General features: G+C 35.5%; 1 protein-coding gene and 1 non-coding gene across 3 annotated transcripts in view; both read left to right on the forward strand.

Moving 5' to 3' along the window:
* The first annotated feature begins 2,720 nt into the window (after window positions 1-2,720).
* LOC136343215 (U5 spliceosomal RNA) lies at window positions 2,721-2,834 on the forward strand. The gene has a single exon (XR_010732757.1). It is a non-coding gene; the product is annotated as a U5 spliceosomal RNA (small nuclear RNA).
* A 762-nt stretch (window positions 2,835-3,596) lies between these two features.
* LOC136343058 (homeobox protein unc-4-like) overlaps window positions 3,597-25,518 on the forward strand; it is a 41,637-nt gene continuing 19,715 nt past the window's right edge. Inside the window, exon 1 of one of the 2 annotated variants that reach the window (XM_066289430.1) lies at window positions 3,597-4,096. In XM_066289430.1, coding sequence (XP_066145527.1) covers window positions 3,850-4,096 — 247 coding nt within the window. In that variant the 5' untranslated portion in view covers window positions 3,597-3,849. The remainder of the gene's footprint in view (window positions 4,097-25,518) is intronic. The other variant, XM_066289431.1, reaches the window with a different exon arrangement.

Raw genomic sequence — 25,518 nt, forward strand, 5'->3', positions numbered from 1 at the left:
AAATAAAAGATTATTCAGAAATTCGACTTATTTCCCCGATGTTTTAAAAACGTTTTTTTTACAATGTCTAAAACCGGAGCACAAAATTTTCAACATACTCGTAAAGAGAATTAAAATATCTTTAATTTGATGTGCCACTTGACCTCCCCCCTGCCATTTAAGATTCTCGAAAGGGTTGCTACATTGCCCAAGACTCTAGACATATGAATTTATGATCTGAAAATGTGCCTCTTAAAAGTAAAACTGACGTGTCCTGGAGTTTTCTTGTGCAAATTCTAATGATCGAGTTCTCTCAATTCTTGTCACAAATTGATTGTCGAAACTGCCATTTTTCGACTATAAACTTAGTTTACCAAATAGTCATCAATTTAAACTTTAAGCCGGCAGAATGAAGAAGAAAACTCGTATCAGTTCATAATTACATATGAATTATTAATTAATAATTTTTTTACACCTAATTTATATTTGATTTCACACGTACTTAACGGTATGAAGGCGTTACGAGGAAAAGGTATTAAAGTCCAGTTACCACAAAAAATACGTTAGTCAGCGAAGTTTCCTGTAAATAATGTGAACAATAATTGGTATGAGATTTCCGTTACCGATTAAATTCGTCTTTTCCACAGAGATGCGTACGTGAGACTTTCCTTTTTAATCCCCTTATATGACTGTCAAAAATTAATACCTAACGTATTCCTCACTTTTTCCCACATAATATGGCTCATCCCCAATGCAATTTATTAGAGATGTGTATGCCAGATAACAGGATTAAAGAGATCCAGGATTAAGCGAACGACTGCATCCGATATGGGAACGTTTTTGGACATCCCATGCTCATCTTTCTCCCTGACTGTTCTTTTAAATCTGTGAGCGCAAAGCTTCTAGTATTTATTTGTATCACTCATATACAGGGTGTCACAAACGCTAACGTCTTTGACATTATGACGATATTCAATTCTCTATACGTACGCCCCTGTTTTTTTCGTGTTTGACACATTGTGAAATATATTGAATATTTGCGAAGGACAGTGGTGTGCCTCCTTCGCTTCTCAGAGCTTCGACAAATTTTTAAGGATTTAGTAAAATACCAGGCATATTCCTACCAAGAAAAGCTCGACTTAAAAAAAAAGCAGTGCACCTAAATTAGAATTTTTGAGCCATCAATATCCATGGCAATCAGTGGAGTTTATATTAGTAAACGCACACTCTTTCCTTGCTAGTCTCCATCTTTTCGGCTTCTTAAAGCCTCGTTTCTTTTATATTAAATTAATTTTATTCTGAGGTTTCAATATTACGACAATTATTATGACCTTTACCTTTTATAACCCTTTTCGGTTACGACCCATTACGGAGACCCCTTAGAGCGCTTAATGTTCAATAAGTCATTAGCGTATCATAATGTTTTGAGACTCGACAATTTTCCAAATTTATTTCTTTTATTTATTTATTTTTTTGTCGTAAACATTTCATAGCACGCACTCAAAAAGTAATTGGCGTATCATAGCCTTTTAGGATTTAGTAATTTTGCAATTTTTTTCCTCCATCCTCTTTGCTTGAAGAAATTCTATATCGGTAGATTTTAATCATATTTTTCAAATTACAGCGACTACTGCCTAATAGTCAGCGGCGAATCTAAGGTGGTAAGATTCATGTAAAACTGATAATTTTGAAGTTTATATAGTTCATCCCCGAAAATCAGCGGTGTCCTTCGTTTTTCGAGCCTATACGAATTTCCACAATTCTGTCATGACGGAATGATTCTATTTTTTTTTCGCTATTGCTAGGTCTTACTTCACGAGTGTTGTAACATTTTCAACCATTGAGTAATTTCTGGCCTGAAATATATTTCAAATTTTAGGAAATTATATCTTAGTCAGAAACGGATCTTGAGGTAAGTGAGCTGACAGGAACCACCCGATCGATGAAAAAGTTGTCAGACTGGCACTGAATGATATTTGCGTAATGTTATGTAAAAGTTCTCTTACGACGTGAAACATAATTCTATTAGATAATATAAAGAATTCGAAATGTTTGACCCGCTGCCAAACGAAATCAATTCACCGAAGTTTTACCGGCGACGAGAAATTCAGATTTCAAAAACCTTTCATTGAAGATATAACATGAAGTATCTCACAGTTTGATAAATTGAAATCAGTCATAAATTTTGACATGTATGAATAAAAATTAAAAATGATGGCAAGCGTAAAAATGACAGGCGCAACGAATGATATTTAGGAAACCAATCGCGTGTCTCTCTTTAAATTAAAATAACAGTTATATTGTCACTTATTTGCTCATGGGTATTCACGGTACGTTCACATCAAAACGCACGTCATAAATAAGTAACTCTATAGGTAACGAAAAAGAGATTGATTACGTGGTAATCTGCTTATATTAGAAGAGACGTCGAAATTTTTGATGCTGAATTTGAATTTGTTACTTCTATAATTTGTCATCCAAAACCAAAATTCTCCATCTGATTAATCTCTACCTCCAAAATTCTTCGTCATACTCTAAACACCACCGATTACTTTGATTTCTCTGATCTTTCGCTGACACTAAAAGTTTGTAAAGTGTTATGGCAGGCACTCTTGACATGTCACTCTTAACATGTTAATCTTGACAATAACGTTGAAATATAATATCAGTTGACGGACTCGTTTTGTAGCATACATATACAGCGCCCCCCGTCAAGTTAGTTCGGGTTGGTTCAAGTTCACCCACCCTGAACTCTCTTCAAAGCGAATAGATCTTTCTCCTTTTACTAAAGATTTACGTGGACAGGGTCAACATAAATGGGACTTATTGTATAGTTCAGGTTAACTCGAACTGAACTGAACTAATTGAAAGTTTTTTTGTTAAGACTATATTGTAGGGTTAACAACAAAAATGTTTTGTAAGCACGAAAGGTGGAATTCTTGAAATATATACTTGTTTCTGGATGTTGGCAAGGACGTCTATTGAAGAAAATATTGATGCAGTGATTTCAAGTTCTATTAACTCCCTGTATATATCTCCTTACTGGCATCGATACGCAGTACCATTGTGGAAACAAATTGCCATTATCCATTATCTTTAATTAATCGTTCCCTTAACAGTTTTTATACCTCTAGCGGATGAATTATTGTATTTTAACCCACATCGCCGCAAATAAATTCCGCGCCATCCTAATAAAATAATTAATGGTCCCATGTTAAATTAAATCCCCAATTATATAAAGTGGCCCCCGCTTGCTCCGCGACGACCGCATGCGCCACCCCTGGTCGGCAGCACCAGTAATTAGTTGCGCCCCTGATGTCGGAAAAACAGTCGCGTCACGCCGCCAATCCATCAAAAAATAATAAAGGCTAAATTTCAACTAGCCCTGAAAAGGTCCATCAATTTTCGCGATAAATAACGAAACATATTGACATCACCTTATATTTCCCCGTTAATGATATTCGACTACATTCGGGCGGGGCGAGTCCATAGGCGTCCCTGCCACGAACCAATAGCGAACTGCCTAGAAGAGAGAGGGCTAAAGGCGGCGAACGCCCCCTCGGACACGAAGCACTGGCCCGTTACACCAAAGAAAACACATCAGTTGGTTTTGAAATAGTTGGACGTCAAGTTCAGGGCATCTGAGCCTCATAGATTCAACAGTGCCGGGCACGGTTGGACCATACAACACGAATTACGAAAACGCGAGTGTTTTCTGTAATGGACTCCCTCGAGAAGGAGATGCTCGACGAGATAGTGAGTCTCTAGACAGAAATTTCGACAAGTGAAACTTTGAAAGTGAGATGACAATTGCCGCTGAGTGACCCGCAGTGTGTTACCGCCGCCAAAGTGTCCGAAGAGGTCAACAAGATGGTCTTGGAGACGGGGGTTCTACCTCCGCCTCTGCAACTCTACGCGGCAGCAGCTGCCCATCTCAGTCCCAGGCCTCCGTGGGCTCCTTTGTTGCAATTCCCAGGAGCAGCTCAGCTGTTGGGGCAATTTCCAGGGGCCTTTTCACCTTTGAGCAGGCCCAGGTACCCACATGGTTTGGGGCACGGGTTAAGAGCTCCGCCTGGACCTCCGTCGGAAGACTCTGGCAGCGAATTAAATGGTAAAGGTAGGTTTAGTTTAGGGGGCAATTCATTATAATGCAACTCAAATAATTATAAGTAATGAGTGACTTTTGGTTAGGATTTAAACAACTTCCGTGACGTTTTGCGAAGATATTCGATTTAATTTCCCTCGAATTTTCCGGACAACTTTCGAGTGATTGCAATGAAAAGCTACAGCATTAAATTCAGCTTTCCTAGATATATTAGAACGACGGACATAAAACCGATCTGCGTCCAGGTACCCATTTGCCCCTTACCACTGGATGCTTCACTAATTACAAGGCAGTTTGTACTGTAATTTGAAATATATGTATTTCAAATCAGCAGAAAATACGACTTTTTAGAGTGCATATCATGAAAATTTTAGGACCAAAAAAATTATATATAATAATAATATATAAAAAATAGATTTTGAAAAAATGCTGGACCTCAAAACATTATGGCACGCTAATGACCTTTTGAATATTGATTGCCATAAGGAATCTCGCGAATATGAAAAACATTGTATTTGAAGCAATAAAAAAGGCATTTACAATACAATTTTAAGGTGAAACCCAGCAGTGGCAAAAAAAAAATTAGGGCCGTACCGAAAGGAATTACGAAAAGCAAAACATCAAGGAAAGTCGTCGCTCACTGAACTGAAAATTCGTAACGATTCTGCTAAACGAAGAATTTTGATTCGCAACTGAAAACGCCAAAGAGAGAAAGTTATTTGTAACCACTTAAAATTCATAGAAGCTATGAAAAGTGCAGAATGTCACTAATTATTCGGAACATTATTCTTAATTTGACGATATTCCTATGGAAACGTTTGGGTCGTACCAAGCAGGCATTGAAAAAATTAAAAAAAAATAGTTTTCCTCGACATGAACCGATTTTATAAACAATATTTGTGGAAATTCCTATAATTCATAAAAGATACTGATTTTGAGAAATATTGAAAGATCATAATTTTAAGTTTAAATTTGATCAGAAAAATAAATAAAAGTTCGAAAAATAAATGACAGTTCATCACTTTAAATTTTAAGAGTTTGTTAAAACTTCAAAAAACCAAATCCGTCGGTGGTTTTTCGGAAAATTGAAACCCCAATGACATAGAGCGCATTCAGGAAGTGTCCAGCGGTCAAGCGCTCAGCATTTAGAACTGTACTGACTGGTTTTTCTTTTGAAAATTGCACAGTCAAAATTTTAGCTTTTTAGTGTGCTACGCTAGTCAGCACCACAAAGAAATCGAACCACTGCAATAAACGCTGCAAAGGTGCTGTTTCCTTAATGGGCCTTTATTATACAGGATGTTCCTAAATTATAGTGCTAAATTGATATGGGAGGAAGAATACATCATTTTATGCCGGAAAGTTTATATAAATAAATGTGTCCAAAAATTATTAATAATAAAGATTGAGGATGTTTTATGATGGCCTGGACAAACTTACTTCTCGAATTTTCTTTCAAAGGGCTTTTTGCGATTTTATTGAACGTTGGTATACAAAATGTGTCCATCAAGTGCAACAACAATCGATGAGTACATTATTTTTAGTTGCTATGGTAAACAAATAGCAATAGTGGCTTAAAGATTTTTTCCAAGAGGTACTTTGTGCAAGGCAAAATGCATATTAGGCCAGTTTTTTTTTTATTTTCTTTAAAAATACACAAAAAAAGCACTCTAGTTGGTATTTTCGGCCCTGTTAGTTTACTTGAAAGTCTAAATTGTGCTCAGAAGTTCTGGAAGATATCAATTTGGAAACGCGTGAAAAGATGTGGCCTATCCACTATGGTACTACTCCAGAAATGTCAGGAGATATCCAATTAATACTTTTTCTCCTAAATCGATTGGTCGTTGACAGGATGCTTCACAGAAATGGCCACCAAGAAGCCTCGATCTAAATCCTTTAGATTTTTTTCTGTAAGGTAATGTAGATAAGGAAATGTACAGTAGGCCAATCCGCAATAAAAACTTTTTACAGCGAAGAATTGAGATTGTGTTTGCGAAGATAAAACAAAATGAGAGGTGAACGGAGAAGGTACAATTTAACTTCCTCAAAAGAGTCAGAGCTTGTATTCGTGTTGGTGGAAGGCATTTCAAACAATTTGTAATGGTATTTGTTAAGTTTACTTGTATTTACCCAGGGAAGTTCACCCGTGATATTTGCTTACCATAAGAACTGAAATATGTATTCATCAAGTATTGTTGCACCTGACGGGCGCATCTTGTGCACCCCAACTTTTAATAAAATTGCAAACGTCCTTTGGAAGAAAATGATAGAAGTATGTTTTCCAGACTATCATACAACACCACGTATCTTTTTTAAACATTTATGGACACACATTTTTTAAGAGTTTCCGGGATAAAATGACGTAACCTACCTCCCATATCAATTCGGAATCATAATTTAGAAACACCCTGTATATTGAACGCCGAAAGACCACTTTGTAATTTGGAAGGCGTGCATTTTAATCCAATAAAGCAGGGACGTACTCACACTGTGAACACAACTTTCGTGCAGCAACCAGCAACAACTTATCTACTGATTCCTACGGTAAAAATCGTGAACATCAGAATTTGTTAGCACCATTGGAATTTCATGGCATATCTGAATATTTTTCCTCAGTATCTTCTACAGCTACTTCTCTTGTGGCGATAAATTCCAATGGTGTAGATGTCGTTTTTCAAGTCACGGATATCTAAGTAAACCAGCTTTATATGCCAAAAAAGTTTGTTATGCATAAAAAATGCATAAAACACCCAGAGCATTCAGATAGAAACTTCAAAGGCGTTAATCGCCGCTTCGCATTTTAAAAGGCAAACTGCAGGTTGCTTTCTATAATCCAAATTTATGATTTGGCCCCAAAAAAATTCAACAGACCAACATATAGACGCACAAAACCCAAGATAATTGGACGACCACAAAAACTCGTTTTTTTCGAAATTGGTAACAAATTTTTTCGAGCCCCTGAATAGATGATTACAATATCACAGGATTACTTAGCGGTTTCTGCGGCATTCAGTCAAGATGAACCATGAAATTAAAATTATTAACTTGTGTAAACAAGACTTAAATTGAATCTTAACTAGAACCGGGAGTGAGATCTTTCAGCCAAGAGGTTTATTCCGAATTTTTTAATTTATTTTTAATGTTATAAACGTAAATTAAAAAAGTCTGACCATTTCTTTAATTCAGAATATAAATCCAAGTTAACGTAAAACCCAATGGAATCGAAAGCGACTACGGTTTTTCTGGTCAATTGGGCAGGAATATACTTTAGGCGCGGTTATGACCAGATGTTTGTAAAAAGCTCCTGAAATAGTTAAATAACGGCAGGTTTTCTTGAGAATTGCCTTATGTACAATGGGCTTATAATTTTCTAATATAATGGTCTTATTGTATTCTTCAATCCCCAAAACGCTAATAACTTTTGATCAACTTACGTGCGCAGCCAGGAAACGCTATTTTTGCCCATTTTTTAAAATGTTAAGTTAAAGATTAAGAATTTGAAATTTAATAATTTAATAAGACGGCTGATTGCCTCTACCATAAAACAGCCTGTATCCTCGATCAAGAATAAATTCATTACCACTAGGTGAATTACTCATAACAAAAGTATTTATGTCTGTTTCCCACTGAAGCATACAATATAATGTAACACTCTATTAAATCCAGATGGAATCAAACATTATTTAATTATTGTTCTTTGGGCCGTAGGTCGGGTTCCCACGGAGTGTGTATCCGCGGACTAAGTTCAGCGGATTAGTCTTTGGAAATCCTATCATTATTCCTGTGGCCTAGGCCGCTTTTAATATCGACTGATGACTGTGAATATAAATTCCTAGAGAGCATTCCGAATGGCACTGGAAATAGTCCTCTTTTTCTATAAGTTACGCTCAAATAGAGCAATCCAAATTAACCATTTTGTAATGACTAATTTCCATATTTATCACTAGTGTGAGGTTCAATTTAATTAACGAATTTTTCAAGGGAACCTCTCCCTGTAATGGTTTCAAGGTCGATGACAAATTTTGGCAGAAATCGGTCAGACTAATTGAGATTCCTGAGAAATATTTATTTGGTGAAACCGGAACGATCAAGGAATTCTAAAACTATGGAAAAATAGTTTTAACGAGTCGGTTTTATCATAGAGAATTTTTCAAGTTATCTCGCTCGTTAATTCAGGTTAATGGAAAGTCGTGAAATATCTCAAATCGAAGGTATGGTGCGTCAAGCCGTAATGCACCTGGTTTAATTCCATGATTCCTGTAGATCTCATATACCATCCTTTGAATTAAAAGGAAGAACCAGCAGAAACCACGAGGATGCCAATAGCGGGTTTATTACGGGACTAAATAACTAAGATCAATAACAGAAAAAATAGACATTGCGGGCATGAGTAAACGTATTACAGGATGTAAATGCATGGACAAATGAAGGAGTGTGTTGCAAAGATTAATTACTTACTTTGGTTAGCAGCAACGCAGTATCGGGACGATAACGTTAATGGTTGAGATGATTTTATTTAAATGGGACAGGACAGTATTAATATCAGATAATACGTTAATGGGCGGTACGGATGGGATTCAGGAAGTTACTCCTTGCTGCTGGTACCGGTAATTTCTCAGGACATTGCAAATAAATTACGCGTTAATTGAATCTATTATTTAACTAAACTGATTATAATCTGTGCCTGATTTAATTAGCCTTCTCAAACCACGCTGATTGGAAGATATGTACTTTTGAGGGCAGTTTGGCTCAAGAACTGCTGGAAGATTGTTTTATTCTTCGATAAGCTAATAATCCACTGAAAAATATTCACCGCTGCGCGAAGTCTACCTTAAAAAATAGTTAATTTTAAAAATTATAATTTCAAAAACAAACAGCATGAGATCTCATCCGTTGAACTTTTTTACTCGAACTCGGAAAAGATGAGTGGAAAAATTATTTAAATTGTCATAATGCAACAGTACATAACTGACCATATGGCTCAGTCTTAGTGTGGAAACACGGTGCACAACCACTTTTTAAAGTGGCATGCGGGAATGGACATGCTCGTTAGATTAGGAAGTCGAGTTGACGGCTTTTTCCTGATTGCTTCAATGTTATATTTGCGGAAAACAAGGCACGTTAACGCGGCGACGCCATCTATACGGCATGCCCGAACCTTCCACTGAAGGTAGGGCCCTGCATGCGTAACTACTTAATTAACTACCTTAAAAATTTGGAAACTTCGTTATAAAATTTAGGACAAAGTGAAACACATGTTGATATGCCAATAAAAAGGGTGTTGGGATACTCCTGTGTTCAACACTCTTCCAGATATAGTGGAACTCATATTAAGTTGATTTAACTAAACTTGCGTTAGTACAAAAATCGATAATAACAGAGCTACAGAGTGTCAAAGTTGAAAAAAGATATCCGATTTTGTTAAATAGCTTTCGACTTTTTCGAACTAATTTCACAAAATTTTGTATCTGGGTGTTTATGGGATGAGAAATTCAAATTTGTAAACGATTTTGCTATATTTTTTTGAAGACACCACAAGCGATCATTAGGACATTTTTAAACCGTCAAAACTTTTTTTGAGCTCCGACGTATGACAATTTCGAGTAGAAAAATCTTTTTCCCTATCTTTTCTGTTTAAAAAAGGGATACTTATTAAATATCATTAGAGACAACGGTTTAAAAAATATTTGCAATTTTATTAACAGACGCAATCAGTTTAAAACACTTTATTACAAAAATTTCATAGCACGTGCTCAAAATGCGCAACATTTTCTTGCACACACAAATCGATTCTTTTCAAAAAGTTAAAGTGCACTCTCTGCATAACTTCCAGCTTATTTCTCACATTTTCAACTGCTTTGAAAATTCAATTATGCAACTCTTGACTGGTGTCGAATAAACTGTTGATTTCAAAAAGACCCACAAAAAAAGTCACATGGCGTCAAATCTGGGGATCGTGAAGGCCATTGTATTAGAGCATCATTTCCCGTTCCGATCCATCGCCTAGGAAATGCATCATTTAAACTTTGTCTAACATTGAGGGTATAATGCGGAAGCGCCCCATCTTGTATGAACCACATGCCATCACGTATTAATAACGGTACGTCCTCTAAAAAGTCCGGTAAAGTTACTTGAAGAAAGTGCAAATAACTTTGTTCATTTAATCGATTTGGCATCACAACAGGCCCGAGAATAATACTGCCAATTATTTTGGTTTATAGATTAATGTTGAATGAATGTTGATAAATACTTTGAAGGCGCGCGGATGTTCATCACTATAAACATGTTCATTATGAACGTTATCCCGGATCTAGTAAAGCAAGCTTCGTTGGTGAAAAGAGTTTTTTTTACTGTAATTCCGATTATAGACCTGCTGATTTTGAATAAAATCAGGAAAAGCTATACGTCTTCCAAGATCGATTGGTAAAAGAGCTTGTACTTTTTGTATATGGAAAGGGTATAATGATTGCATTTTCAAAACTTCGTGAATTGTACTATTGGGAACTGCTAAGTTGTCTTTTAATCGTGTGATATTAATTTTCGGACCTTCTTCGACTCTGTTTAAAATAGCTTCTTCATTGCCTACTGTTCTAGTTGTCCAAATTCGACGCCCGTCAATTATTGTCAAACTTTGTCAAAACTTCCATTTTCACAAAGTTATTTTTCAATATTTGCAAACGTTTAATGATTAGGTGTTTCACTATTTGCAAATCTTTTATTGCAAATTCGAACACTTTCTCAGCCGTTTTCCTCGCAAAATCCATAAGCCGATAACATGCCAAATTTCTCATTATAGGTGCAAATATTCATTGTGAAAAACCGATAGTTATTGACTTAATAAAACTTCAGCAGTTCAATATCGTCAAAAGGGAAATAAGATGAGCAGTGTTACTTCAATTTGTTTACTTAAAGGTCTTCATAGAAACAACAAAAAACCTAAGTCACAATACCAAAAAAAAAAAAATGATGCGCATTTTGAGCATTTGCTCTGCAATTTTTGTAATAAAATGCCTTAAACTAATTGTGTCTATTAATAAAATCGCTAATACCTTTTAAACAGTTGACTTTAACGACATTTAATAATTAAATGTTTTTTAAGCAAAAAAGATAGGGTGAAAGATTTTTCTACCCGAAATTGACATACACCGTGGCAGAACAAGTTTTGACGGCTTAAAAGTATCCTAATGGTCGTTTGCAGCACCTTCTAGAAGATACAACAAAATCGTTTACAAATTTGAATTTCTTATCCCAAAAGAACTCCCAGATACGAAATTTTGTGAAATTAGTTATTAAAGATATTTAACAAAACCGGATATCTTTTTTCAACTTTGACACTCTGTAGCTCTGTTATTATCAACTTTTGTACTAACGCAAGTTTAGTTAAATCAACTTATTATGAGTTCTACTGTATCTGTTAGAGCATGGAATACGGGTTATCTGGGCACCCTGTAATTCTGAAGAGCGCTAACTCCTCTCGTTTTCTAGGAAAGCAGAAGAGAAAGTGTCAACATGAGATAGCTTTTGCGCTACTATACGGTAGGTATCTGAATATTTTCAAATCTCTATATTTTGACTGGTGAATAGCCCCATTACGTGAGACACTCTGTACTTTCATTTATATTTTAAATGTATATTCCAAAAGCAGCTTTGTAACAAAATCAAGATATAAATACAAAAAGTAAATTAAAGACACGAAGCATGGCAGTTCCTCAAGTTTTGGTGACACTTGTCCCATGGGGCTTATAACATTGTAATGTCTTTCATTGAATGTTTTAATCTGGAAAGAAGCAATATTATAATGCGTTGATAAGCATGTGAAAAGTATCCTTCCTACACTCATAGGAGTGCGCAAAGCACGTGCATGCCTACATGATCCGTTGTTGGCAGTTTGCTATATACAATTTTCAGGATATATTATTAATGTGGTTTTGGTTACTTTTATGGCAGTCGTAGGAAATCAATTTTATGTGCCGATTACATGCAAGCCTGGAGCAATATGGCGAGTACTTCGAGCACTTGCCTTAGTAAATTTAAATTTAATATTAATTTTATTATGATAGGTGTGACTCGATTTAAATTAATAAACTATCATTACTTGGATATTCGAAAGTTTGAGTTACGAAAACGCATTGATTTCTAAATTTGACATCATCAGAATCGCTCAAGGAGCACTTTTCGAAATTTTTGCATAAGTAATTTTTCATTTATTTTCGATATTAGATCTCAATAACTATGCATTTTACTACTTAAAATAAGGTAACGTGAGTACCACTTAAAATTATCTATAATATTCTTGGCTTACTATCTAAAATCAGACATAGCGATCAAGTTAAAAAAAACCTCACGAAGAGTTACTGCATTTAATCTTAATGCATAATTCAAGAGGATGATGGAATTCCTCAAGACCGGAGCTCTTTGCCCTATTTACAAACCCCAAAAGTTTTAAAAGTTTTACATAAGTTAAATACTGAAGCTGGAGTGAGATCATTTTGGGTTATCAATGGCATAATAAAAACAATAATTAACGCAAGGAACTAGTTTGAATAACTAATGAAAAAGGCATAAATAAGGCAATAAGCATAAATTACATCCATTGACTTTAATACGTTGATTTGTTGTTCCTCTTAACGGAACAGAGCAAATTGAATTGCCTGGTTGATCATAATTAAAAAATCTCGTTTCTCTAATTTTCAATTAACTTTATATGCAAATCATTAAATCCACCTTTCAAGGATAGTCGATTCCGATAGATTGTTGATGTTAAACAACGACTGAAAAGCGAAAGTTGATATCATTTAAATATATTTTAACTCCTTTGCTCTTAATAATCTCACGAGTAGCTGCCAAATTCGGGAACAAAGGGCAACTTTTTCTTAAAAATTCCCATTCCAACTCTGCCAAAAACAATAAATCTCCTTATCTCTCGAGTATGTATTCGAGTATAGATATAGATGTCCTTTCTGGAACTGGATTTTATCTTTGGCATATATCTCCGTGGCCCCGGCAATTCCAAAAATTGAATAAATCAAAAGATGTAGCCCGAGACTAGATGTTTATAATCGAATAAAGCAGGGTTGGACTTGACCGCTCGGTGTCCAATAATCCCCGGGGCTTCCAGTGCCGAGTCCGTGCCTGCCTTTATCGAGATAAGAATCCCCTAGTCATATTCCTTATGTCCGTCTGGAAAATTCTATTTTCCGAGACGAATTGATTCTATTTATCATATTTTATTTTCGCAGAATGTCTGCGGATATAAAATTATATGATCCGGGGGATGATCTTATCAGAGGTTTTCAATAGAGCCTCCAAGAGAAGAGGGTATTATGTCATCGCATTTGGGCAAAGACCTAGCAGACGGAGTCTGTTGATCGTCGACAAATGAAAGAGGCAAAAACACTCTTGGTTGAATTTGAAGCTAATTTGGAAGAAATTGCGAAAAAGTACAAGAAAATGGTGGAGGGAACCAAAGTTAAACGGGCAGGAGATACTTTAAATTATGAACTACACTTTCGACATGACTAACCTGAACTAACCTTTTATTAAACGCGGAATTTGCTCGTTCATCTGGAGATTGTGGGCAAAGATAGCAAGTCCTCAGAGAGGGTCTAAGAAGTATGTAGAAACTGAATCAATTTCAAAATTTGTAAGCTATAACGGAGTTAAATGAATAAAATATAATCCAGTGGTGTAGCAATTTTCCCGAAGTAAACTGACCGAAGATGAATTAATAACGGGAATTACATTTTTGTTATTTTCTATCCGTTAAAAACGTGGATTTTGAAATAAAAATTGATCTAAATTGTCGTAAAGTAGAATAAAACTTGTTTTGATTTTCAGAGTTGTGTTCAACCTATCGCTGGCTTTCCCCAACCCTGATTTTTAATTCTTTGAGAATTTGTAATACAAGAAGTTCAGTGACGTACCTCATTTTTGCTTTCTAAATTGTTTTTACATAGAATAAAGTTCAAGGACGACGTTTCTATTAATCTTTAAAGCTGCTTGCCAATTGTGACTCGGGCGACTTTAACTTTTCCAATGCTATTGAAAGTTCTTATAATATAAAAAAAAAACCACGAGCTTTACGTGTGCATGAAATTCAGTGGAGTATCTCATTTTTCGTAGCTAATTTATTTTCAAGTAGAATAAAGTTTAGGAACAGACGTTTCGACTGATTTTAGAGTCATTTTCAATCTCTCCTCGTTGCGACACGACCTTAATTTTTGCAATATCTACGGAAAACTTTGAGTGAAACCTTCTGAGTTTTTCCTGTGTGCGAATTTATATAATGGCTCTTTGAATTTTCTTAGTCTAGACAATCAGTGGTGTACCTCGTTTCTGGGAGAAAGATAAATTTACTAAATAAGATAATGGTTCCTCAGTGTTCTCGACAGATTTTCAAACTGTCCTTTTTAAGACACTGATTGTTTCAGTGTCAACTACAAGTTCGCGCATTTTAGAAATAGCTTTTTGATTTTTTAGAGTCTATGTAAACCAGTGGCGTACCCCTTATCTCAGAGCCGCGACAAAATTCGTATTACCCAGACTATTCCAAGTTTCTTTATCGATGCAGCGTGGCATCAGCGGAAACCAGAAGCAAACTCTAGTATATCCTAAACGAATTTTAGATACCTCCTATAAAATATCCATAAAACAAACGACAGCCATTAGAATCGACACGTTGTAAACGATCAGTTTCCACAATGTTAAAAGCCCGAACCAACGAAGCTAACAAAACTATTAGTCTAGCTAATGGCACGGTGCTAAAACTAATCGGTACAAATTGATAAAGGCCTAGAATTAACAACTAAATACATTGATTTGTCTGGTATGGACGATATCTGGTATTAGACTAGCGGATTTAAACCTTCAAGTCGCTTTAAAACCATTATTTTCCGAACTTTTATTAGATGCTTAGCAAATTGATGTTATGTATGGATGGTTTAAATTTACAATAATTAATTGCCCACGAGATTTGAGAGTGACGTAGAGAGATAGTTTTTCAGTAGGTTTCCGCTCGTCTAAATCCAATCCTTTCGCAAAATGGCAACGGGATCAGCAATACGCACCAATCGCGTGTTAGCGATTAACGGTCGTTATAAATCAACTAACAATTGAAGCCGATTCAATTGTGGGAATTGACAAGGTATTAATGCGGAATATTGAGAATGGCTGTTGTTTCCCCGAATTGGGAATTACGGGTACGCCATTTTATATTCAGAAAGCAGGTTTAAAAATCAAATTACGATCACCGAAGATATAAATTGAATACACAACTAAGTTGATCGGTAACGTGAGTTCAACACTTCTACATGACAATCATTATCGGTACATCTTAACACAGAATGATGACAAGATGACAACTGCGAATAGAATACACAAATGGTCTTGAAGATTTGGTCGTTGGCAATTATAAACAACCAGGTCATTACTATTTATTCGTAGAATCTGGCATTTGCATCTTTTTTCTTTTGCAACAACAAATTAGGATTATTGCAAATAGAACACCTTGTGTGTGACTTTGCTTTTTGAATGAGTAAAAATTTTGACAGTAAATTTTTCTATGACTTTCTCTAGGATTTTAAGATACTGAGACTTCATAGAAAAACAAGTTTTCAATAAACATCTCTTGCTCTCTCTCTCTCTCTCTCTGTCAGAATCATGTACTATTTCCTTTTTTGAATGTGCAGTGAAATCTCTCATAAGCGGATACCGTCGGGACTGTCAAAATATCTTCGGCTAATAGAGGTGTCCGCTTATGGAAATTTGTAAACAAAAACAAAACCTACTGCATTGAAACATATGTAATAAAGCATAATACAGTTATCAATATATTCCGTGACTTGGATAGTAAAATATAAACAAATCCATGTACAAATTTAATTGTTCTACGCTGAAATAATCTAATAACGTACTATGGTGAGTTTTCGTTTTAATGTTGCTGTCTTGGAAATGTAATTCTAAATCATACAACATCTTCATTGTTACTGTGTCTTCTTTATTTTTGGCAAATTCTTGTAATTGTGTGACCAAACAAATAGCTTGTTGAAAATTTTGGGAACTTGTTAGATCACTGATATTCGATTCTGCATCCGAGCCATCCAAAATGTGCATAGTTTCTCCTAATGTTACAAAATCGACAGTAAAACCTCCATCATCATGTTCCAATATTAAGTCGGTGACAATATTAATAAAGTCGTCCAATTTATTGCTATTAATCCCTATTGCTTCACAATTTCGCAACATTTTGAATGAGACAGACAAAGGTAGATCATCTTCTATTGAATCATCTCCGTTTTCTATTTTCACAATTGCTCGTGTCATTCCAGCTTTACGAAAGCAATCTTTAATTGTCTCTTCTGTTACCTTCTGCCAGGTCGTTTTTAAAAAATAAATAGCGTCCAGAATATTCATAATTTTAGTAAACCCTCAAGTACTATCACAAATTCTATTTTCGATAATCAAATTTTAACCATAGTTGAACTATGAGAAACTTTGAAATGTTTGATAGCACCCTGATCTAGAGATTGAATTACTCACGGGCAATTTGGTGGTAGAAAAAATAGTCGAATGATTTCTGATTGAATGCCTTTAGGGTGAGAACACGCATTGTCTAAAAATAACAAAATTTTTCTTCTTTTTGCTCTCATCTTTCTATTAAAATTTCTTAATCATTCTTCCATTATAGCCGATGTCATCCAAGCTTTTCTATTACTTTTCCATACAAAAGCGAATTATTCGCATTAATATTCTTGAATGCTCTTAGATTTTTTGATTTACCGATTGCCAGCATTCTTTCTTCCTCTCCATCCATTTTAACACAATGCAGAGTAGTAAGTCTTTCTTTAGATAATTTTCCACTGGTGCACTTCTCTCGTTTAAACGCTAAAGTTTTGTGCAGTAAAGCGCGAAAAAAATAGATCTGTTTCGTATGCGGTAAAGATACTTTGATAACGATTAAGTTTTCTTGATGAATAATCCTTCATCAATGACTTAATCTTAATTAAGAACCCTTCCACGTCTTCTGAATTGAAACTTCCAGTCTCTCCAGATGTGGCTTTGAAAATTATATGATGCCTGTTGCCGAATTTTTTAAGCCTCCAAGATGACGCATTGAAATTTTTGTACCCCAAACTTTGTGCAATATTTTTTGCTTTAGCCCGAACTGAGGACCCTAGAAAAATTTAACTAAAAAAAATAATTACACCCCCGCCTTGTACATTTACCTGACAAAGGAATGCGTTTGTTCTTTGCTTTTACGAATCGATCACAACAAAACTTATCGGTATTTAGGCCCATTGGTTTCATAAAACTTCGTTTCACCTGGGTATTATCATTAAACTGCCAATTGTGTAATAATTCGTTTCTACTCTTAACAATTCCAGCAGCTTGTATTTTTCCTATACTGAAACGTTTTGACAAATTTCTTATACTAAGTTTTTCCTTGTTCTATGTTTCCACTATGTCAATTTTCTCTTTAAGAATTAACGTGCGACGGTTTCCGAACATTTTTTCCACTCATTTTAAACACTGAATAAATATCCAAAGAGGCCAAGGAGCAAAAATTGTACAAAGTGAACAACATATTTGTAGCCGGGGAACTCCCTGCCAATCTACCTTGCCGATGCGATGCTGTCCAGATCTAAGAGATTTGAATTAATTTTATAATGTCCGTTCAAGAGAGAGTTCTGAACGCGTTTTGTATAGAATTATCGCGTCCGCGTCCGCCCAAGGGAGTGTCCTTTCAAGGGAGGGCCATTTATATGAGGTTCTGTGCAACCAAGCTTCGGACTGTGAAAAAGTATCCTCTCAGCAGCGGTATCCGTTTATTGGAGGTGCCCGTTAAAAGAGTTTTCACTGTATTAAAATGTGAAAACATTCTAACTATATCTGTCCTCTTTTGTTTTGGATCAAAATGGACTCTGCCAAACCATAACCAACCTGCACTAAACTAGTTTTGTTTACCCAAAAGAAATCCATAATGAACCGACCTTCGCCCTCGTCTGAACCATCCCTTAAACGATTCGTTTCTCTCTTTCACACCACCCGAAACGGGATTTAACACCGTAAAACACAGAAAGCCCAAACAAACTCCTGGATACAAGGAAAACGGTTATGAGGAGGATTATCGCAGTTCCACTGGAAGTTAGGGGGGGTTTCCACTTAACTTGCACCGCGTACAAACGGGTGAGGAATAGAAATTAAGGTTATTTGCTCCCCTACCAGATTGCATTTGTAACGCCGCGTTCACATTTGATGATATTTATTTGCGGTAATTTTCTCGCTCAAGGGATGAGGAATGATGGGGATTTGAGGGCTTGACATGCGGATTTGGGTAGCTAAGTGTTAATGGTGAGATTTAGCTTGACAGTCCTTTTAGATGAATTTGAAGTCAGAATAAAGTAAAGCTATGGGATATCGGGGGATTTTTTTGGTGCACTCATGAACACCCCTTTAGGGCTAATAAGGGATAAACTCACTGGCATACTAATAGATATGAAAATGAAAAATATACAGGGTGCCATTTTGCCATGTGGTCAAGCTTCGAGGGGTGATTCTCTAAGTGATTTTAAGACGAAATTTTATATACACGTAAGTCCAGTAATCCTTCGTTTTCGAGACAGGGTGTCAAACCCTTCTCAAAAAATCGTTTTTTTTTTGTAAAAATCTTAATAATCCTTTAGCCGATTTTATTGAAATTGGCCCGTATTATTTGCTGTTATTATTGTTACGTATACTTTTTATACCATTTATATTTTTTCGCATTATGCGCAGTCGTGACCATCCAGGTCATCGGATTTAAATTGGTTTGAATTTTTTGTTCGAGAGATATGTAAAATCCTTCGTTTATAGAACTCCGGTCAATACTGAATAATAATTCATAAAACGGACACGGGATTCATGTAATCAGATAAGATATACACCCGGAATATTCCAACGTGTTTGGCAATCGATGTTAAGACGAGCTAATGTTTGCATCGAAGTTGAAGAAAGGCATTTTCATCAACTATTGTTAAATATACAGTAGTGGTCAAAATTATAGCAACTTTTTAAAATTTCAAATAATTTAGACTCAACGGCCTAAATTCAAAATAGATTTTGAAAATATGATTCTACAATTACTTTTGACGATAGAAGTATATAACAATAAAACAATAATATTTTGTATACAAAAATAAAAAAATATATTTATTTCGACCTGGACAAAAATATAGCAACTTTTCCAAAATAATTATAAAGAGTAATAAAACTTCAACAAATTACAAAAGAATTGTTCAATAATTAATATTTTGTATAATACCCTCGCTGCTGAATAACTTCTGCACATCTTCGTGGCATTGAATTAATTAAATTGTTAATGTAATTGTTCTCAATACTCTTCCAGGCTGCTTGAAGTGCCTGAAATAAATCCTGTAATTGGAATATGTATTATTCCGAATTTTATTATCCACATATTCCTACAAATTTTCTATGGAATTGAGATCGGGAGATTGCGATGGCCAAGCAAGAACTTCTATCCTTTCCTCTCTAAAAAGTTTTGAAACAAGTTTCGATTTATGTTTGGGGTCATTATCTTGTTGGAAAATGCTTCTTAGTGGCATGGTTTCTTCAAGATATGGTTGTAAATGATTCCTGAGGATATCTCGGTACATGAACCGATCCATGCGACCTTCTATTTTGTGAAGCGGACATATACCAAAACCAGTGAAACAGCCCCAAACCATAATCGAACCTCCTCCATGTTTTACGGTTGGTAAAACAAACTTTTTTTGCAACCTTTGCGCCTTTGGGTCTTCTAACGTATGATGGGCCATCACTTTTAAATAAGTTAAATTTGGACTCATCGCTGAAAACTACCAATTTCCACTGTTCAGATGTCCAGTGTTGGTAATTCTGCGCGAACTGAAGTCGGGCTTTCACGTTCTTCTTAGACAGCAATGGTTTTTTCGCTGGTCGCCTAGCAAATAATCCATTTTCCACTACTCTTCTTCTTATGGTCTTGGAACTGACATGAGTCACGCCCGTTTCCTCTAAATGTGATTTTATATGAGTGGATGATAGAAATGGATTTTTTTGACATTTTCGAATTATCCATTTATCAGTTCTTTTTGTAGTTTTCCTTGTGCGTCCTGAATTTTTTGCAGCTGCTTCACTTCCTGTTTGTCTGAATTTGTAAATAATTCGAGATTCAATTGACTTATGCACACCCAAACTCTTTACAATTTCGTTTTGCCCTTCGCCACTTTAATACAGCTCAATGATAATTTTCCTGATCTATAATGAGATCGTTTTACCTCGACCCATAATGAAAATCGTCGATTTAATTTAGAATATAAAACGTCTCTAATCACACAATTCTGTAAATCAAGTGAAATTTTAAAATTCCAAGAGATGCTATATTTTTGTCCGGTATTGAAAAAATATAATATGTTTTCATAGTTTCTTATAGGAATTGTTGCTATTTCATTTGGATGCATTTTAAACATCAACGGTTGTGGAAGATAAATAATATAAAAACGTATATTGGGTTTAGCCGAACAGATACATTTTATTTAAAATTATATAAAAATATATAAAAAAAATTTGCTATAATTATGACCACTACTGTATATTTTACTTTAAAAAAATGCGTACCATTTGTTTAAATGTTATTTTAATAAAGTTTTTTTTTGTTTGATTTTACTTAAATTTCCGGCGTTACTCTTGTGCGCGTCACTAGTAAAGGCAGGCACGCAATTTCTAAGTTAAAAAAAGGATCCTTTGTACTACATTTAAAACTATCACCAACTTTCTACGTTATACTAGTTTGCAACTTCTTCTTAATTAGCAGTTTTTTTAATATGTAACAATTTTTTAAAAATGTTTGACACCCTGTATCTTGAGAACGAAACATTACCGGGCGTATGTATATCTAAACTTTTCTCCTTAGAATAACTTTAAAAAATCACATCTCGAAGTTTGCTTACGTAAATAATAACACCCTGTATACAGGGTGTTTAGATACCCGGGCTTTGATTCCTTGCACGATGACGTTTGCTGAAAATCCCTATAGTTTAATAAAACGCTTGAATATTAAAACACGCTGTATGTATATCTAGATATAGGGACACGTATTTTACCGCACAACATTAAACCACCTGTATTTCTATTCGTGCGAGACGGCCTGCGGTGTCACCGCCACTTTAGAGCGGTATTTATCAGTTACATTAACTTAATGGATATGTTGTTAACATAAACATGGACCCAGAGGGCTGAGCCCATGATAGTTATAGTAAACAGCATGGATAAGATTGGTGCTTTTGAAACGTTATGCTGTTTCTAAGACAGTTGACCGATAGGTTTTGTAAGATTAAGGTGCTCGGTTGTATGTAACCAATGATTACACAAACTCGGATGGTCTTAACTCCGCCAATAATACGTTTTATACATCTGAATTTGAACTTTTGGAAAACCGCCTCATAGACGAGTGAGATGAAAAATTGGTCAACGTTCGGCAATGGATACCGGCACTTTACTAAGTTCTTTGATGAGTATGCAGGCTGCTTTATTAAAACTAAATTCTGAGATAATTCAGTTAATAATGAATTGATTGACCGCCCCCCTCAAATAAAACCGTCGTAACTAATGTTAACTCAGCAGAACCACTAGCAATTTCAAGGGAACCTTTGTGATTTAGTTCCACAAGTTTCGATCTGAACCAAAGCAATTACCCAGTACAAAAGTGGCTTAATGAAGTAAATAGAGTTCGAAATAAATACGAGGAAATCCATTGGGAATGAGATATGGAAAAATGCGATATAATGGACACCAAAATATGACGATTAGACCCAACACACCTTATATCAATATTACGTGTTTCAAAAACTACAGGGTGTTAAAGGTTTAAATTTAAGATTATTTGTCTAATTTTTACGTGTCCAGTTACTACCTGCCGCTTCGTTGTATTTAGACCATATTTTTTTATGAGTGCGACTAAGGTCAAATTCTATTTAGTGTTATGAAGGACCGTCTATTTTCTTATGTTAAAAAGATGTTCCCGTTTAATTCCGATATCTTTGTTCGTTTGCGAGATTTTCGCCCATAAGCTAATTCATGTCGTACCATTTCAAATCCTCAACGACAGTGGCTGTGGTTCACTCGCATGGCAACGCATTACTTAGCTATTGTTACTTAAGATAATCCAAGTATGTAATTAGACTATTTTCTTGTCAGTTGTTATTTTTAAGTAAAACATTGCAATTTAAAAGTAAAAATGCCAAAGCATAATGACTTTTTTTTAGATTTGTTCTCGCTCCAATTAATTTTATAAGAAGACTTATTTTTTATTTGCTAATGGCTTTTCAATTTTTTTTAATGGTTGAGAAATTTAATTTTTTAAATAATTAATTTTCTAAAGTCAATTAAGGATTTGAAATGATACGACGTGAATTAGCTCATAGAGAATCATTTCGTAAACGAAGAGACATATTGTGATTAAACGAAAATACCTTTTTTGAGTAGAAAATAGATGCTATTTCATTATATTGCATAGAATGTGACCTAATTACGCTCTTAAACAAATTTTACTAAATATGTATATCGAAGCGGTGGATTGTAGCTAGCGCTCTCTAAGAGCTCCATAAAAATTAGACCAAAACACAAATAGTTATTAAGGAATTTTAAAATAAAATTTACACCCTGTAATTGTGAAATAAGCAACATTGGTTTAAGACATGTATGTTGGGTCCAATCGTCATATTTGGATGTCTCGAATCTCGGATTTTGCCATGTGACGTCCGCAATAAGTCACTCTTCATCAACAGGATGCCACCTTGGTGATGTTAAAATTAAAAGCAAAAGGTCTTTGCGGTGAGGGTCGTCGATTTTATAAGGGTTGGGCTGCACTACCACTAACTTGGTCTGGCTTCCAAAAAGATCTCTTAGAGATGATTCCTGAACATGAATCCGGGAGAAGTAAACTTAGAGTGCATAAAATCCTATTTAAAATGTGTTCCGATTTTAGACCTTTAGCTGAAATCAAAATCATGGATTTCTGCTGTTTTCGTTTCGAATTAACTTGGAAAAAGGTTTTATCTATTTTAATTGGTGGAATTAATAATACAACCGTTTGTGAGAACGTTCGATTACAAAGTCCTGCTAACCGAACTGAGTTAATTCTGGTATTAAGGTGCCATGAAGCTAGTAAACGTAGAGTTCATTCCTTAAATCGAAACGACAACACTTCAAATCCACTTAAATGCTGTCGAATAGAAAATAATTTGTGCGGTAGATGTTAGAATTGTAGAAAACAGAGCAGAAGAAAACCGAATGCTAACAATTATCATCTGATTCAGTAATAACTGAGAAGAATCACGTCTACGAACATTACTAACGAGAGCCATTTTTGTAAGGAACAGGTTACGAAGAAAACGATTATTGGAACAAGAATGGAATCAACGCATGTCAACAATGCTTAAAACTGAATTTCGCTATGACGAAAGTCCATTTTCGCTCGTACTTAAATGGTAATGGACGATATGGTCGCGGTCCTTGCTTTGGAAAGATGCACTTTGCTGGTTAAATGGATATCGCTGTTATGCCCTATTCTAACATTCCAGAAGCGCCTTAATAGTATGGGAAGTTATAAGCCGTCTTCGACTAGTTTAGATAGTCCGAAGAAATCATGGCATTGATCTGCGCCTTAACGCTCTTATTGGAACACGAGGATGCTCTTTTGCAAACATTTAAGTGTCAGGATTGGACGAGCATCAGACAGTTTATGGATCCAGCGGGAGACTTTAGAAAATTTAGCAAACCGTTTCTTGTGCTTATAGCTCCCATTACTCAGTTACCAAACTCATCTTACGAAAAAAAATTGACAATTCAAAAATATTTCACCCAAATTGGCGGATAGAACTTCATGGAGACGCAAGTTCTTTGGACATTCTCTATCGTGTCACTTATTTTAGCCGAAGAACCGCAGTATGCAAATCAAAGTACCACTTTTGCTGCCTAGAAACACGAGCAAGAAAAGGCCGTCGAACATTTTCCAGGGTACTTGATATCGGTTTCACTCATTACAATTCAGTACGAGCCTTCGCTGTTGAGAAAAATCTTCATACCAAGATGGTAAGATGACCATAATTATACAGGATAATCATTAAAAAAAAATGGCGATGCGGATTCTTAAACGTAGACATTGTAAAATATTCCCACCACTTTGTTGAACCCTCAAATAGCATCTGAAAAACCTTTATACGTAAATATAGAAACATGAATAAAAAGTTCATCCTGCAAGTAACTCGATTTGAAAACTTTTGAAATATTCAAGGAGTTCGATTTAAAAAAAAAACGAGTTTTTGGTCTTAACGTGGATATAGCCAAAAATCCCTAAAGCTTGGAAAAACGCCGAATATTTCGAAAACTTGATGATTCCCAGAATAGTCAGTACATATATTTAATTAATTTATTATATTATATATTTTTTTTAATTAAAAATCAATGTAAAAACGCAAGAAATATCGGATGTTTCTTAAATTATTTTTATAGTGTGGTGTGAGTACTACAGTAGCTAAACGTGCCTTAAGGAGTGCCTCGACAATCACTATTATAATTTTTAATTAAGGAAAACCTCAAACAAACACACAAGGGAAATGAAAATGCCTGCATCTTTGAGATTTCAATCATCGTCGGATTCCCACATCAAATCGCCTACCCCTAATCAGCAATCACTTTTATGAGGGTAGAAAAAAAAAACAGAACAAAAACTAACAAATTAATAATACCGAGAAAAAATAGTGACACATCACCTACATCCTGCATTAGCATTCACCCTAAGTCTGAGTCGAGTTTAACCAAAGCTCCGAATATAATGTGGCGTCAAATTGAGTTGGGGCGTCGCCCCAGGGCCGCGCTTGAGATATGGGCCCCTCGGGCCTCGTTCCATGGCAGTCTCTATTATTATTGTATAGAACAAATCAAAAGGTTAGCTCTGTTAGAGTGGCTTAATAACGAAAATAAATCATGGCCGAATAAAGAGGCTGAGGTCTGCTCTTTTCTGGTTTCGCCACTAGAGTGGGGCATTCCACTGATCGGGGGCTTCTTCGGTAATCTGTAGTCTTCAGCGTGGTAGCCGCTTCTTGGGGAAGGGTCCAGAAGCAAACCCTCAAGCGCAGTGGGATTTAAGAGTCCCAAAGGTTGGTTTTCGGGCAGAGGGTTGTTTTGCGGTAAATATGTTGTTGTATTAGCTATTGATGATGTTCTGGAGATTTGATTCCGGGATTTGGGGGACGATCGCGTAAGAGGGTGTGAAGTTAATGACGGATTATTAGATTTTCTGCTCGGAATTATTCGGGGTTAATAGCAGTTTCGAAGCAGGAATTCGCAAGCGCTGAAACCTGTCCAACCAGCCAAGATAAAAAATTGCGTTATAATATCCCAAGCGGCGTTTACCAGAT

Source organism: Euwallacea fornicatus, chromosome 13 (assembly GCF_040115645.1).
Source record: "Euwallacea fornicatus isolate EFF26 chromosome 13, ASM4011564v1, whole genome shotgun sequence".
Taxonomy (NCBI): Eukaryota; Metazoa; Arthropoda; class Insecta; order Coleoptera; family Curculionidae; genus Euwallacea; species Euwallacea fornicatus.